This window comes from Esox lucius, chromosome 9, assembly GCF_011004845.1.
Source record: "Esox lucius isolate fEsoLuc1 chromosome 9, fEsoLuc1.pri, whole genome shotgun sequence".
Lineage (NCBI taxonomy): Eukaryota > Metazoa > Chordata > Actinopteri > Esociformes > Esocidae > Esox > Esox lucius.
In genome coordinates this window covers 22,982,392-23,000,624 of record NC_047577.1, presented here as the reverse complement: position 1 = coordinate 23,000,624, position 18,233 = coordinate 22,982,392, and the positions used below count along the sequence as shown (strand labels likewise).

At 40.3% G+C, this 18,233-nt stretch overlaps 1 protein-coding gene across 4 annotated transcripts in view; it reads right to left on the bottom strand.

The window, feature by feature from the left end:
- LOC105026828 (son of sevenless homolog 1) overlaps positions 1-17,790 on the bottom strand; it is a 100,815-nt gene extending 83,025 nt beyond the window's left edge. For all 4 annotated transcript variants that reach the window (XM_029122203.2, XM_029122204.2, XM_013132984.4 and 1 more), the window contains exon 1: positions 16,786-17,790. In XM_029122203.2, the coding sequence (XP_028978036.1) occupies positions 16,786-16,872 (87 nt within the window). In that variant the 5' untranslated portion in view covers positions 16,873-17,790. The remainder of the gene's footprint in view (positions 1-16,785) is intronic.
- Between the last annotated feature and the right edge of the window lie 443 nt (positions 17,791-18,233).

The following is an 18,233-nucleotide window of genomic DNA, read 5'->3' as shown; positions in this document are numbered from 1 at the left end:
AAAAGACCCTGTTTAATAAGGGCTTACAAACGTTCGTCTATTCGAAATGATTGCACTATTCAAACATCATCTTGGTTGAAACATTGCACTTGTAAAATCAAGGGTGGCGTGTTTGGTGATGGTCTGTACACTTGTAGCCTGAACAAACAGATTTTTCTGGTTGACAAAAATTACTTTTATTGAAAAGTTTGGACACCTAATAGGCACTGAAATACACAGGAGCCCAGGTTGAAAATTGCAGTTGCAGCAGGGGGACACAGATGAAACCAGGGCTAAGCAAACGAATACAGCCACTTGGGGAATTTTGTCTGGGCAGAGAGTCAAAACATAATTTAAAAAATGACAAGTAACACCAAGAATAGATTAATTTACTAGGGCCCTTGAATGGCCAGCAGTTAAGTTGTGCCTTGCGGTTAGCGGAGTCATTGCAAGATCAGATTTCAAATGTCGATCAGGGATGAGCTCAGGAGTGCTGTCAACGGCAATACAATTGACCAGAACTGTTTTGGTTTGGGGTATGACTCACTGAATATGGATGCCTTGCCTGTTTGTGCTGTAGCAACTCCTTGTGGCTACGTGCTCATCTGTTAGGTTAATCAACATTATATACAGGAGTGTGCGTTCCCCCTGCAGGGAGGAATTCCAGCATACCTGACTACTGTAATGGCCTCTTTACTGGATTCCCCAAAAAGACTGTAAAACAGCTGCAGCGCAGGTCAGCTAATAGAGCCCAGAGTCATATCATATCATAGTAAGCCTTATTAAAATTTGGCCTGAAAAAAACCAGATGACACAAACATTTATTAACATGTACTACAATGATGTATAAGGAATACTTTATGCTGAATTTTTTTTTACAATAAATTGTATTGGACGAAACACTCAGGAGTTTGTAAAGTTACAAATATAATGGGAAATCAAGGGGCACTGTGTGCTAAAACCAGCAAAACTATATTTTCTACCCCCTCTTTAACCCCCAAGGCAACACACTTTACTGTACATAGAATTTGTTTTGCCTCATTAGTTCGTAGCTAGTGGGTTTTATTAAGAGTCTGGGAGGTGATTCATAACTGTTTTAGAGAACGGTTGATTGAGAGTGAGTATTTAGGGAATTATTAGGGAATGGTGTTAAGACAGCACTGTCAAATAATGTTAAGAAATAAAGTCCAGAAGCTAGAGACTGGTGTACAGGTAGGACGTTTTAGCTTTCCGCATCGAGACCTTTGTGTCGTTGATTCCAGTGTGTCGGCCTGCAACCCACCTCTAAATATTCACAAAGCTTGCAATTCTCTCACTCTTTCAACCATCTTTGTTGTTCTCTTCCATTAATACCGTGACTAACACATACTGTATGTTTTTGGCTTATGGCAAATATGGATATAAGAGAATAGACCGGCTGGCCTGGGAACGCCTCGGTGTCCCCCCGGAAAAGCTAGAGGAAGTGTCTGGGGAGAGGGAAGTCTGGGCATCCCTGCTTAGACTGCTGCCCCCGCGACCCGGCCCTGGATAAGCGGAAGATGATGGATGGATGGAGAATAGACCCTTTGGCATGTTGCTTTGTTGGTTACTCACTGCTGTGCGCTGGCAGACCAAGACGTCACATACAGCATTCAAAATATAAATTATGGCATCGCCATCAACAACAGCTGTCGAACATCGTCTGATCATCAAGAGATGATTTTCATCAACAGAACAATTCAATTAAAAAAAACAACAAGCCTCCAGTTTCATGTCAGTGTCCAAATGTCACGCCAACAACCACCTGTCACACATCCCACTCTTGGCTGATATTAATGGTTTTCCATAAAACCACAAATGTAACCTGCAGTCCTACCCTATTGGCAAGCAAAGCAAGAAGCAACATAAGCAATTCCTGCTTAAAACAGGTTGTGCACCAACTCCTCAACCCACAATTCAATTTGTCCTGCATTTCATGAACCTTTTCTATCAAGTTGGTATCTACAAGAAAATACATAAAACTTCACTCTAGGTTGGAAATGGGTCAAATTCATTACGGTTGGAAAAAATCTATGTTTGCAGCAGTACCTTGTGGAGTGGAACTGCTGCCTCAATCGTGATCTCAGTGACGAGAAAATGACAAGAAATCAGCATAGATGCTGGGGTGTCCTTGCTTTGCCTAGACAGCCAAGGAATCCTGTCAGAGCATGACTAAACAAGCACTGAGCGTCTCTACTCCCCTAAGAGACCAAGATCTCTACTCAACTTGGCAGTACTTCAGAGGCATAGAAGGATAGTTACAAAGGGGGAGAGCAAATGGGAAAGAGACAGTTTTGGAGACAGAGGGAACTGAGGATTAAGAAAGGGGGAGAAAGAATTGGTGTTAGTTTGGAGGGGAAAGTAAAGATTAATTACATAGCGGAAAAAGCAGGTGCTGGGTTTTGTCACTGCTACTTTTTGATTCAGCAATTACATTTTCTGTCCAAACCATTAGATCACAAGCAAACACCCTAAATGTATCTGTACGTGAAAGATAATCTCTAAGAAAGTAACCTGAATCCAGTACCTGGCTATACTAAATTTGATGAATAGTTATGATACATTATTTGGTTCTAGAATTAGTTGGAATGACAATTAACTAATGTCTGCATGGATTCCGGGTCCCTCTTTGTTAAGATTTTCCCCATCTGGGTATTAAAGATAAAAGGCTATATTGCTCACTTTTTAAAGCTAACTTTCTCCCGCTAATGTACAATCTTAAAACAGACTGCTTTATAAAAAATAACTGCAATGAAAGAACAAATCGCTTTACATATGTACCTAGTAATTTATCTGGGACTAGAAACCACAGCACAGATAAAAGCACCTTTCTAAACCAGAAATGGTGTCAGGATTGGCTCTATATATTTTACTATTATTCAGTGAACATCCACACTATCACATTTTGGATTGATGACATGATTATTGCAACCACTTTTCTACTGGTGCAGCGCTCCAGAGTAATTATCTCATCATACAGAGACCAAACCATACGTGGATGCAAATTTAGCAGTTGGACCAGTTATTTCTGCTCCAAAAATGAGGAATCCTTCCATTGTCCTTTCTAACTTAGTGTTTTCTATCAGAGTGGGATTTCTGCACAGTAGAGGAACTATAGTTGGAATTGACTATTGCCTCTTTTTATATATTTATATAACTGTGGAAAAGATATAAAATCTCTACTGGCCCAAAACCTACTGGTCCCAAAAAAATTCTAAAAGAGTAATTTAACACAGTTACAAAATATAACCAAATACTTTTGTTACTTAACATGTTCATCATTATGAAATGCATTCTGGATATATAAAACATACAATATTTTTATATTTCTTTCATCACATTTCAAATTATAAAAATTGATAAAAAGATAAGTGTTTTGTTTAAAAGTCAAATGTTTTGTTGACTAACTCATTCATCCCCGAAGAAACTAGGCAAACAGCTAGTCCATCTTAAGGCTGATTTATACTTAAATTAGTCAATAAGTGTGCACAAGGTCCGAAATGAACACCCGCCAAGCGCCAAATTAGGGTAGATTTTAAATCTCAGAAGGCTATCCACCACAATGGCAGGTAAATGTTTTTGCCCAATGTTTCCTTATATTTTGTAATCAGAGCGGCGGACAGCGGCGCTGCTAAGTTGTGATGCACTGCAACAGAAAAACCAGTTACTATCACAAGAGCATAAGAGAAGAGCAACAACATCCTGCATCCGAAATTCCAGGTATCAAGTTAGTGAGTGAGGTCAGAGAAAAGACTGGGTGTCTGTGCGTGCGCACGTTTGTGTTGAACAGTCAGCAAGGTTCTGTCACATTGACATGAAGAAGATACCTTGGGTTGTCGCTCAGACGATGGCTAAGAAGTTAGCTAGCTAATGCTAAATGCCCAATGTCCACTGGAACTTGCAAATCGCTAAATCTCTGGTGAGCTGTCGCTGAACATTCCCTAGCGTGCACAGTGCTGACTCGGGTGGGGCATATATTCCAAATGTATGCCAGCAACAACCAGTACAGGGGAAACATAAGTATTAGTATTTGCATGACTCCACTACTAAAACGTATTACGACTATGCCAAGTCAATGATATGTGAATGTTTAAATAGCAATTTACTTGGTTTTACATTATGCATCTCTCACCCATGATCTCAATGATCTCATGCATCCATTTTTTAAATTATATCTCTATGAAGCCAGAGAATCTAATGATGGGAAAACCGGATACCGGAATTAAGTTTCTCATCTATTTGTTTTTAGCTAGCGAGTAGAAAACAGAAGGGAATTCAAGATACAGAGAGCACCTGCGCTGCCATTGGATAGTCGCTGAACTTCGTCTCTGCCCGCTTGCTGGAAATTAGCATAAAGTTTAACATCTCAACTGTCGCAGGGAAATTTTGTCTCTGAGAGTAGTACCTCCCACTGTCGCCGTGATTCGACTTCTCTCGTTGGAAAAGAATGAGAGTATGCCACTTTGTAGCTCTAGTGAGCGGAGTGTGCACAAGGTTAACGGTCCCAACTCGATAGCTACAATGGATTAGCATCACTCAGGCAACATTAGAAATGTGTCAGCAACAACAAGACCTCCTGTTTTGTATTTTGCCTACAAAATAAAAGTATGCGGTGTGTAGTGTGTATTGTGCACATCTTCAAAGTAAAACTATATGGGATCAAATATAAATTAAACAAATTACTATTTAAGTAATACGTTATATAAGGTAAACAGGTTAGTATATTAACACCCCCCCAAGCGGCAATGCGGGTAGATTTTCCGTTTGGTGGGAAAATCTCAGAAGGCTATCCGACCCACTGGCGGGTGAATGTTTGTACCAAAATGTCATGTAATAAAATATCTGGCATGATGACTCAGAGGAAATTACTCATGTTTGGCATTACGTGGAAATTCACCCACTACTTCGGTAAGAAAATATGCATGCATTTTTGAAGAAATGCGGTACTAAGGAGCTGGTAGTCCGATGGACAATCTGGTTTAAAACTCGTTCTTCGGACCTTGGGCAGAATTTTCTGGTTGCAGCTAGCTAGCGCCATTGTAAGATAATCGTTTCTGTACTGACAGTAAAATGGTAAGGATAATTGAAGCGAGTGAAATCTCTCACACCGAAGACGCTATCATGTCTATAAGCTATGTTGAATATACGTTTAAAGGTTAGCTATGGTAATGCTGCCACTTGCGTTTTAGTTTTGTGAATTATTAGACATGTAGCAAGATAATGGGTTCATATTTTGGATTGTAAACTAGTGAGCCAGTGACTGAAGCTAGGGTAGAGATGCTGGAGGAAGAGCAGACTGAGGGACAGCCGGCAGGAGTTGGAAGACAGTGGCCCAGAGATTAGTGAGACATGGACAGAACCAGAGACAGCAGTGAGGAAGGTTTTGATTTGGGGATGCATCCACTAAGTGTAGGTAGTTATAAAGCCTTTAATAAATAAGGCAAATCTCAAGAAATACACGTTTTTATAAATGATTTGGGGAAGTATCTTTTGGTTAGACGCAAGACATTGTGATCAAGTGACAACGTCGTCAGCGAAGCACAACATTACTGCTTCTTAGCTAGCTAGTAAAGGTAAGAGCTTGTTGCTGCACAAGCGAAACATTTGCGGGCATATTACTTTATTTTAGTCTGACAGATGAAACAAACCGGACAGTTATCTAGTTAGCAATGGCATTTTCCATATTTGAATGAAATCTGAAGAAACGCGAGATAACGAGTCACTTGGCTACACAGCAACTGCATCGCAATACTGAGTAAGCAACCATTTGAGCTCCACACTGATGTGCTTGTCTACCAAGTTATCACGACAGGGTTGCTGTTGTCATCTAAAAGATACTACAAACATTTCACAGCATAAAGTATGGACAACACAAAACTCAGGAAATTAGCTTAAAAATAAACATATCTTAGGAGAATTTGTAGGTTTTCAAGAAATTTTTGTAAAATCTTATTAAGATGAGGGCCCACAGGGTTCAACATTAACTATATGGCCCGCTGACCCGGGGCCAGTAAGACCTAAGGTCGGGCCAGTAGACAAAGGCAGTCAGTCACTGGCTCGGAAGGGCCAGTGCTCAATATCCCCATTAAAATTCATAGTATCATATTAAAACATTTGCTTGTCATCTTTGTCACACTTCATCCTTTGATTTTCACTTGTTCTCTCATTAAAATGCATCTGTGGCGCTTTTTCTCCCCCCTGGGTATGGTATAGTATCGGTGTTGTCTTTTTGACCAATAATATTCAATGGCTCATTTGTTTTGACCAATCATAGTTCAAAGTGCATTCTAGAGCAGGACCCAAATATGATATCGTACCAAGCAAAGGAAATGCTTGGTAAAGAACAAGTTCCATTGGATTGAAAACAATAATGACAAAGGACACGTACTGTACTCCCATTCATGTTGTGCGTTCCCGACAAAAGCAGATAAGGCTGGGTCGTTTAAGGGAACAAACAACTACCGTAAACCTGCTCTTAAAAAGTGCCTTATGCAGCATTTAACAATAAAAATATCCAATAATAACCGTTACATACCAACAGTTATCATTAAAAAACAGTTTCTGGCAGTGTCAGGACTGACACAATCCCCAGTGCCATGGTTGCAAGTAAAAAGTAGAAGGCCGGGACGTTTGTAAGCGTGAACTTCCTTGAAGGTGTGTGAGGTGAAGGCCAATGACAAGCTTTTTTGGGGTTCATGTTGCCTACACTGAACACTTCAGAAACTAAAACATACGGAAGGAACGTGAGCATAAGGCAAAAGAGGGTACATTTTAAATTTGACGGCGATGAAGAGTTGGCTACCTTTCTACTTGACAAGTAGGTTACATCGCCTCATTCAGCTACTTGGCTAGGCAGTCAAAGAAACCTGTGTTAGTTACTTGATGATGAGAGAGAAACAATACTACGTAGAAAATCATTCGATGTTCTTGTTCATTATATTTGTATGAGCACAGATACGTTTTAGGAAGGTTTCTCCTAAGCCTTTGGTTGAGACAATAAGCTAACAAGCTTAGTTGTGTCCGAGCAGACACTCATTGATTCACTTTTTTGCTGTAGAGAACCTTTCTAATAAAAAACTGATGTTTTATGTTATTATTGTAAATTTGCTTTTGCTCATTAGCTTTGGAGAGGGTTTGTGTTATAAATCTGGGAGGGAATTCATGAACACCTTTAGAGAATGGATGATTGAGGGAGTCCTTAGGTTATTAAGAAATGTTAAGTAAGTATTGTCAAATAATTTAAGAAAGTTGACAAGGAAGAGAGACCGGTGTAAAGGGATAAGATTACTGCAATACATATAAAAAACATGTTTGTAGCATCACATAGAAAATAATGCTTTGTGAGAATTGGAGGATTGGAGATTGTAGTTTCAAGAGGCAGGCTACAGTATGATGCCGAGGCTGTGGTGACGAGTTGTTCTGTGTGGCCAGTATGCTAAACATAAAAAGAGAAACAACTAATTTTGTAATGGGGAAAAAAAAAGTTTGTATTCAACATAACTTATTATCTAAATGAAATGTACTGAAATTAATGTAAATGTGACACAAAAAGGCAATTTATTATTTTGGCCAGAAGAAATTATGCTTGGCCAGTATATTTTTTCATCGACCAGTCCTTTTGGCTGGTGAGGCAAAAAGTTATTCTCAGACACTGGTTATGCGGCTGTTATAAGTCGTGCAATCACCCAACAGGCACCTGCATTTAAATTTCTGACCAGTACGGTCAAGGGCCCTGAAAGAGGATTGTCAGCCATCCACTTGGCTGTCATGTAGACCAGGTGCTGTATGATAATGGCATGGCTGGTCAGGGACTGTTGGCGAAAATTGTCAGTGCCTTTGTAAAAGACCCACATTTGTCCACTCTAGCCGTCTACACATTATTGTTTTTCAGTAAAACGACATAGTGCATCTGAGTTCCATCAAAGTTGGAACAGATACATTATTTTTTTCACTGAAGTAATCATTTTCATTAGAGCTCGTAGTGATCCTTTGCTGCCTTCTTCACTTGAGTGACTTGAGTTTTATTAGTCCAGACATTTTACTAGGGCCATCATTATTGTCGAGCCCTGCACCAAGGAAATGTCTATATGACATTTCAATTTCCACAGAATCTCCCACATAGATTTGAAGGGAGAATTTATCCTTAGAAATACTTGATAAATTGGGAGAATAGCGTAAATATGTGCGATCCTCTGGTTCTAGAGGTTCTGTGAAGTCCCCAGATTTTCTTGGGAGTTACAGTGGCACTGAGAAGCCTGACCCCACCCAAATGACAATGTCACAAATCAGCAGTCAATGGGTAGTGTTAGTTGTATGTCTACTATTGGCAATAATGAAAGCATTTTGCCGAATGAATCAATGACTAATGTATCTCAGATATTCATGAGGTGTCAACTCAAAGATCCCTTCTATGATTCTGGTTGTAAAAGTAGCACTTACAAGGAAGAACACTCAGACAACTGTGTACTAGTTCATGTTTGCGCAAATATGTGCACCACATAATTAAAACCACTCAGCTTCAAACTTGGAATTGAATGGTTGATGTATGATAGTGATTCTACTTTTAGATCATGTACATACACACATTCAACCCAAATTGGGAGATAAAGGTTAATCATTGGTAAAAGCCCTGGAATGCATCTTTAAGTCAACTGTCACAGCCTAACAAGAGTAATTATGACTGCTTTATGGCGTCAGCTACACCTGGCCTATATCATGCTAAAAGCAGTTTAAAGAAAGGTCTATTGCTTTTAGGTAACATATTGGACCTTATAGTTCATTATTGCAATCAACCTGTACTGTTTTTTGAAGGAGTCTTACAGGACAATACCAAGCAATTCCATAATAAATAATGTGTAGAAAACACAAGTGTAGAATAGCAAGACAAGGGGAACCATGGTTGTCATGACCTGGGCCCTCAATGTGAGACTGGCCGTGGTCTTTATTCACTAACCCTCATGGGGCTAAAAGGGGACACACTGGTGCAATAAATACGGTGTAAACAATGTTGAACTAACGACAAACACCAATCCAATACTTTTAAAGCCATGAAGGAAGTGAGTTAGTGAGCAAACTTTGGTTAGAAGGGCAGAGGATCGAAACGTGGCCAGAAACATACTTCAGCTTAAGTGCAATATTCTCCCATCACAAGGCAGAGAAAATGCCCAGTGGACATCTTTGATGGAATTAAAGAGCTTGTTGTACTTGGTATATAAAGCCTGAATGTGTGGCTATGACGCACAAGGCTGCAGCAGTGCAATTCGCTCATAAAAAAAGGAACAAAAAGCACTGAGGGGGTTTCTATAGAGCTTTAGTAACAAGGCCAGGGTTGTCCAATGACTCCCTTCCCCACAAACAACATACATCTTTCTCATCTTCAATATTCATCTTTCGTGGGTATGCGTAGGTGCTTTCAGAAGTGGGTTCTGAGTGGGAATGATCATCCTTTAAAAAAGGATAATTGAACACTTTGCAAATCCAAGGTCCCTCTCAGACCACAGGTTAAGAGTGGACCAGGTGACAGCCATGACCAGAGTCTGAAATCCACAGAGTAAGCTGCAGATACTGTGAATCAAGTTTGGTGATAAGAATCATTCTAAATAATGCTACTACTGCCTTTCTGAAATCTGACCTACCTAAACACCTGGTGAAAGGGCCATTCAGCACCACAGCCCAAAAACAGCATTGTGCAAGAGAATTCGGGATGTAGCCCAAGCAAATCCACGCACACTCCCCGAAAATACCGTAGAGTCACTGCACTCAAAGTTCAAATAAATGGAACTTTGACTCTTGAAGTCGCTGACCTATCGGCTTACAGTTTTTGATGGTAGCTGAGTTCCCACAAGGACACAGCACCACACTGAATGCATACAAGGACCCCTCTAACTAGGCATGGGAAATGGAGGGATAAGGCACTGAGTTGGGACTGCAATAACTGTATAGCATCAATCGAATTTTAAGTTATTCATTTGTTTATTTATACCTAGCCACGCTAGTTATTGAAGGAGGGATGGTAGTTTTCAATATAAATATGATTTCTTACATACAACACTTACTCAGAATGTGATTTTGTGTTATGGTGCTATTTGCTCAAGGTCTAGGCAAGCCCGAGGCCCACATGAACTCTTGATGTCACTCTAGGCCCATAGGTTGCCAATGACAACCAGGCCAGGGTAACAGTGGACTTCTCTATCCATCTTCTTAAACAAAGCCAGGCTCAATTTGGGGTCCTTGTCCATGCTCTCAGCCACTTTCTCGTGAGTCCTCATAGAACTGAAGAGCCCCAACAAGTGTCCTATGCTGCAACTTGGTGATCTAATTCATTTTATCTTACCAAAAGCGAAATAGTGACCATTCCGAGATATTGCTTTCCCCCATCCAGGTCCTTTCAGTTGTGTGCAAGTTCATGTGAGATGTTTGGTGAAAGGTGGCGAAGAGCGGAATGGATCTGGGGCCAGAGTTGCTTGTTCCAGGCAGGTGGGTGTGGTGGAGAGAGGGCCTTGGTTCCTGCATGTTAGACTAACCCAAAGCTATGCTAGGAATTTCATTCCCAGGAACCCCAGCCAGTGTGGACCTGTATGGCAATATGCAAACAGGCTTGGGTAACAACAGAAAGACAAGCGGGAAACACCGTCTCGAGGGACAACTACTCAACTTGGACATTTTAATTATTCCATTAATTGTGATCTCCAGAGTAAAGGCAACAGGTAGCATGATTCAATGTTAAAGCCAGGATTTTAAAGCCATTATCAGTGCAACTTTAAAGTATTATAGTACATATGAAAAAGGAACTCTTTTAATCTCCAACTTTAGACTCTGTCCCCTGATACAGACAACAGCTGTGTTTAAATTTTTTTTAAAAATCCTGACAAACAAAATGGACAAATTGCATTAAGTAAACCATTTCAAACTGAACTTCACTAAGATTGGAAGTATGGGAAGGCTTGAAGACAAAGTCCTCCTCTTGGCAATGCCTCTCCTGGCATGGCAGAAAAACTTGGTATTCTGGTTTTGGAAAACAAGGGCCAGAATAGAAATATAATTTAAATAGTAGAAATATAAAAGTAGTCATAACCAAACCAACCAAACTTCATTCCACAGCAGGAACCTGGACCATGCTCATCCACTGGAGCGCATGAATGTTATACCCCGTGCCAGCACATTCCAGCCAAATGTAGCCATTTCTGAAGCTGAGAGGCCAATGCCAAAATCAATAGGGTGAACCAAGGGTGTGTCCACTTTGAGCGGCTCAGTGTGGAGTGTGGAGAAGCTGGCCTTGCCGTAGGGCTCTTTTGAAGTCATCCATAACAGCTCCAGGACTTGTTGATACAGCTTGAGCATAGAAAGGAACACTGGGGAGCCGAGGGGGGTGGATTGGATAAAAAAATGGGCCAAAAAGCACGTCGCAGAAATGGCCTGAATGCAACCCACTGGGGCTATAAACTCCCCTCTTATCTCCCACTCTCTGACTTGAACTGGCCTCGTGCATAGAAGTCTACATTCCTGCCATGCCCATTGTGTTTAATAGGAAAAGTTTCTCCTGCCATGCCCATTGTGTTTAACAGGAAAAGTTTCTCCTGCCATGCCCATTGTGTTTAATAGGAAAAGTTTCTCCTGCCATGCCCATTGTGTTTTAAAAGGAATCCTCAAACTTCTGTATTTGCCAGGCTTACCAGTCTACAATAGATCTGTACAATTAATCAAATTATCATCGAAATATTCAAATCACCAACTTCTGCTATTTTCAGTTGCAGGTGATGTTTGCCTAACAACCTATAGCCACAGAAAGAAGTGCAGCAAACGCAATTATGTTAAATAAAACACACATACACACACACACACACACACAAACACACACACATTGAATGAACCTTCCCTTTACTGGGATTCAACATGTGACATACACTCACCTAAAGGATTATTAGGAACACCATACTAATACTGTGTTTGACCCCCTTTCGCCTTCAGAACTGCCTTAATTCTACGTGGCATTGATTCAACAAGGTGCTGAGAGCATTCTTTAGAAATGTTGGCCCATATTGATAGGATAGCATCTTGCAGTTGATGGAGATTTGTGGGATGCACATCCAGGGCACGAAGCTCCCGTTCCACCACATCCCAAAGATGCTCTATTGGGTTGAGATCTGGTGACTGTGGGGGCCATTTCAGTACAGTGAACTCATTGTCATGTTCAAGAAACCAATTTGAAATGATTCGAGCTTTGTGACATGGTGCATTATCCTGCTGGAAGTAGCCATCAGAGGATGGGTACATGGTGGTCCTAAAGGGATAGACATGGTCAGAAACAATTCTCAGGTAGGCCGTGGCATTTAAACGATGCCCAATTGGCCCTAAGGGGCCTAAAGTGTGCCAAGAAAACATCCCCCACATCATTACACCACCACCAGCCTGCACAGTGGTAACAAGGCATGATGGATCCATGTTCTCATTCTGTTTACGCCAAATTCTGACTCTACCATCTGAATGTCTCAACAGAAATCGAGACTCATCAGACCAGCCAACATTCTTCCAGTCTTCAACTGTCCAATTTTGGTGAGCTTGTGCAAATTGTAGTCTCTTTTTCCTATTTGTAGTGGAGATGAGTGGTACCCGGTGGGGTCTTCTGCTGTTGTAGCCCATCCGCCTCAAGGTTGTGCGTGTTGTGGCTTCACAAATGCTTTGCTGCATACCTTGGTTGTAACGAGTGGTTATTTCAGTCAAAGTTGCTCTTCTAACAGCTTGAATCAGTTGGCCCATTCTCCTCTGACCACTAGCTTCAACAAGGAATTGTCGCCCACAGGACTGCCGCATACTGGATGTTTTTCCTTTTTCACACCATTCTTTGGAAACCCTAGAAATGGTTGTGCGTGAAAATCCCAGTAACTGAGCAGATTGTGAAATACTCAGACCGGCCCGTCTGGCACCAACAACCGTGCCACGCTCAAAATTGCTTAAATCACCTTTCTTTCCCATTCTGACATTTAGTTTACAGTTCAGGAGATTGTCTTGACCAGGACCACACCCCTAAATGCATTGAAGCACCTGCCATGTGATTGGTTGATTAGATAATTGCATTAATGAGAAATTGAACAGGTGTTCCTAATAATCCTTTAGGTGAGTGTACACTAGTGGGAACTAGGGCAAAGAATAACTGTTTAACTGCAGCATTCCTCTATAGTGCTCTCATCAGTATCTTCCACATAGGACCAACTTCTCAACTTAATTAACAGTGCGCTGTTTTCGCAGTGTGAGTTGAAATAGGACAGTCAAGCGTCATTTTCTTTTCCAGATTCACATTATGCTGGACTGTGTCATTAAATCATCTGTTCCTGGCTAGTCCATGTTTCTTTCACTCACTCAGAAATTCAGTTTAATTTCTTTAACTACCCTGTCAATACACTTTCTCAATACCGAAAGGAAATTAAGCATACAAGTGTTTTAACTTACTGATAGCAGTGTTTCCTATAGGATTCTGTTTTAACACAGGGGCCATCTATTTTACCAGGGGCTTCCAGGGGAATGTTTTTCTCTGCTTCATGCATAGTATTGACATTAATAAGAATTGTGTATCAAGATGAACTAACCTTTTCAATCACCAACCACTCTGCCAGTTAGAATGTACATTTTACCAGCCAAAATGAAAGTATTCCCCCAATTGCACCATGAAACAACAAATAAGAATGCAGATTTTCTAAATGTTTCTAATAATTACTTTGTCATTTTTTGCCAAAATCTTGTGTCCTGTGTTTAAGCAAAATTATTACAGATGAGACAATGAGCAGCCCTTTAGTGTGGAGAGTTACTATGGTAACAGAACCAACCACAATATTTCCTGGATTTACCCTTCTGTGGTGCCACTTTGTAGCTTGAATCTGATTACTGTAGCAACATCACATCTTCCCTATAAGTTGCAATATAAATTCAAACTAAAACCAACAAGCATGTAAACAAAACATATAATAAGCATTTGAAACACTCATAGGTTTTCTGAGAAAATAAAATCATCTTCGACATGGAAAAACAGATTCAACTAGTCTGCAAATGTTGATGTGGCCACTATGCTTTATTATAATTTGAAATAGGTAGTCTCTCTCACAAATGTTTTTCAACTTGCGTCTCCCCTGGAAACATACATCAGTAAACTGATCTAAAATGGCATGTAACATCAGCTACTGTAAGCTTGCATGACAATTGTGTTGATGTCAGACTGCACCCTCAACCAAAAACTGTGGATTGGACATTTTGAGACCATAAATTGTTGATCATTTGTTTTGGAACAATGCATCCTAAATGGAAGCTGATGATTTAAAACACAACATCAATAAAGGTTCAATTAAGAGCTAAACCTTTTTCTCATCATTTTGATGTCACTAAATTGGATTTAGATTCAGAAAATGTTTACCAAGCTAGTTAATATTAAGGGAAGACGTTATAATCTGCTGAATTTTAGCTGGCCAATGTTTACATTCCTTTTTTTTTATATTAGCCTACAAGCCCCTATACTGTAATCTCCATGCAGTGGTAAAATCATAATCACCGTTCAACCTTTGTTCATCAATATGGCTTTTGTGTCAGTGACCGCGACAACCACATGACCGAGTGATAGAAGAGCAATTCATGAGTAAGATTGTTTTGCCATGATGACATAGATTCAGTAAAGAGGTGCGGGAAACACTGACTGTTATTGATTCCAACTTTCTCCATTCAAATACATAGATAAGGCTACTCCCAAAACTGTCAACAAATCAGCTCCACAAACTTAGTGATCACATAGTCATCAACTAAATTGATCGAACATTTCAAAATTATCCAAAAGTATCAACTCATGTATTTATTGTATGTTTTAACCCATTTAATCCAACCGGTTAACAGATAGCATCAGTCTCCAGATATAGTGTTTTAGGATCTAGAGGAGTTACATACATTAAGGCATGACTTGGACATGTACATATTTCTGGTTTTATTTTCATTAAAATTGCCACAACATTTAAAAATCGCAATGTCATCATTTGGTAGTGTGTACTACATATTCATATTTTTTGCCCTGAATTGTAAATTCAGTCACTAACAACATGTGGGAAAAGTGAAGGTGTCTAAATACTTTCCAAAATCAATGTAGACTTTTCCCTCTGTGATTGTATTAATATTAGGGTACTGGAACAAGGGTGTTAGAGCTTTGGGGTAACAGGGCCAAGGTGTGTAAGTAGTCAGGTTTAGGTGTGTGGTTAAGTGGGTGGAGGTATGTAGATACTGGGGCAGAGGAATATAGATTAATGTCTGTAGAAATGGTTGTAGGCAATATATATGTTCTCATCAGTCAAAAACGGGAAAGATTAAACGTTATACTTTTAGAAATGAATCAATTAAAGCATTACAAATTACATTATAGGTTTACTAATTGAACAAGACTTCTCTAAAAGGAAATAAAAAAGTTTTACAGTCATGGGAAACAACACTTGCAAGATCTGATGGAAGTTCAACAGGTAGGCATTCACATGCTTGCACCATATTGCTCAAGAAAACCTACCCATATAATCTCATTATTTACCAAAACTGACAGAAAACTTGCTTGGCAAACCAGAATTAGTGAGGGTAAAAAATATTTAGGCCAAGGAAACACGTGTCACATATGATATTTTAAATAAACTAGAGAAAGGATGACCTTCTCCGACCAGTAACATTTTACTTGAAAGTTGATCCTTGAAGGTTTGTTAACCACCCAATACACCGCCACCACCTTCATAGAACTATATCAGGCTGTCCCAAAAAAGTCACGACCCAGGCCTAAATATCAATACTGAGTCATAATATACTTGGAAAAAGGTCTGTGTCAATCTTGATTGGCTGTCACCCAAGTATATTAAGTTTCAACCACATTTCTCTTCAAATTCCAAGCAAGTCTTAATGTGTTATCGGCAAGTCTAAATGTGCTATATCACAACGTTAAAGGATACATTACTAATTTAGCATTCTTAAGCCACAACTACTGTGACTTTTTCCATGTCAGTAATGCACAAATAGACAGTTATTGCTCATGGATAGGTAAATAGAGTAAAGAACACATGGGAATTGCTTGTTTCATGATGACTAAGAGTACAATTCCGTATTCAGGGATGCTATAAGTAGTTTATTTAGACTGTCTGTGAAATTAAAGTCCTAGCTTCACTGTTGCTACAGACCACTTAGGAAAAAGTGTTTCACTGTTTGGCTGAGGATGGACGACGTCCTGTGAGTGTGCCTGCATCCTCCCCCACCCACAGAAGCTGCCAGTGCAGTCACACTCAAGGCAAGCTGACTGTGGACAAGACGTGCGCATGGCATGCAATGACGCTGATATAGCAGAAACTGATAAAGGGTCATTTTGAGTAATGGTTAAATAATGCAAGGGGAAACAGTGACGTTTTGAGTTTAGGTCTGCTTTGTCTATACACCCCGTAATGAGCGTGAGGTACTACAAGAGAAGTAAACCGACTCGACTAGCTAGGCTCTGTAGTGTTTTCAATAACAGAACAGTAGTCCTTTAATGTTGGCACATTCAACCGCTATTTAGTCCAACCAACCCGGGTACTGTAACTGACAACATGTGTTGTAATGAGAAATGGCACCATCAATAAATGGAGCAAAGATCAATTCAAAACCACACAGTCCAGTTAAGCTACCGTGTGTGTTTGGCAGGCTAGCGTTAGTTGCTAGTTAACATAGCTAACGACACTTGCAATGCATACACTACTAGTTGTCTAATCTTGTTTGTTCACTTGGCACCTGCAAATCTTTCGCATTCTCGCCTACCTTGTTCAGAGATGGTACCAACAGCCCCCGCCATTTCGGTGCGTTCTCCTCGCTGAAAAAGTCGTACTGAACCTGGGCCGCTTGCATGGCTTCAGCTGCCCGTCTTCGTGCGCTATCTTCCAGCCAGCGAGCGATGTGTTTTAACGGCCACTTTTCACATCAAAACAGTACTGTATATTGAGGCCCGCAATTTGAACTGAGAGGTGCAATATTCTGTGCGGCCCACTGCCTCAGAATATCCATCCAATGAGCATTCTTCTACCAAAACAGCTAACATTGCATCGGCTGTGTACAGATGTTGATAACCGTCTCCAGCTGCCGAGGCAGTAGCAAATTAGGCTTGCCCTTTCTACCCCACGATCATTAAAAATACACTCTATTCGCGACAATAAAGTCACGGAACTGAAATGCTAACTACCTACTGTAGCTGGCGTTGCCAGAAAATTATTCCAAAAATGAACTGGCGTCGTTGTTGGTGGCAAAAAGCTAGCTAATTTAGGCAGCAGGCTAGCTTAAGTATAAGTAACATTAGCAACAACGCTGGTGATGTTAGCTGCAGTAGCTGATCGATCCGAATCAGGAGATGGTTAGCTAGCAGTACTGTAACGTTAGTGACGAACTAGCAATCTATGGACTGTTGCTAGCAAATTAGCCAGCAAGTATCCACGTTGGTGTTGTATGTCACTTCACGTCTCGTCTGGCTTTTTCGGCCAGTTGAATCATTCCGGTTCTATCATGGTCGTTTTGGGCAAAAACCCCTCTTCGGTGCATAATCGCCCATTTTCACCGAATCTTCGGGAGGTTGGAAAACCTTGTTATCCTCCATGAAAATATAATTCACAAAACATCTACGGCTTATTTTGTAATTTGTTGGAGGTTAACGAGAAAACCAAGAGTCCAAAGAGAGGCTGGTCAGCCTTTTATTATTAATTTACTTATGCTATGGTCAAAATGATATATTTGGAAGATTGTTATGACTCGACTAGGATGCGGTTGTTGGTAGAATTGCACATGCGCAATGAATGATGACGTATATAGGGCTTGTTTTGAGTTATCATAGGAATTGCGCCTGCACAAATTCGCAGATATACAAACCGGGAGCAAGCTGTTGCATTAAAATGATTGTACGATCCGTCTAAGGGAAGATCAATGATTACCAACGATGCAAGTGAACTAGTGCATGTCTTGACGTCGCAGACTTGGGTAAAAAATACCAGAGTACGCATCATTTACGTTTGTCATTTTGCTGGCACTCACATCCAAAGCGACAAACGTTATTGACTGCATACATCTAATAGCTTATAATACTTAAAAAACGTATGGGGTTACATGATAATGGACTAATTTGTAAACTGATACATGATGACAACAAGTGTCATCTGATTTTTTTTGTGATAAATGAAAGTAAGAAAACCACTTTCAAGTCTCATCTCAAAGATGGAACAATT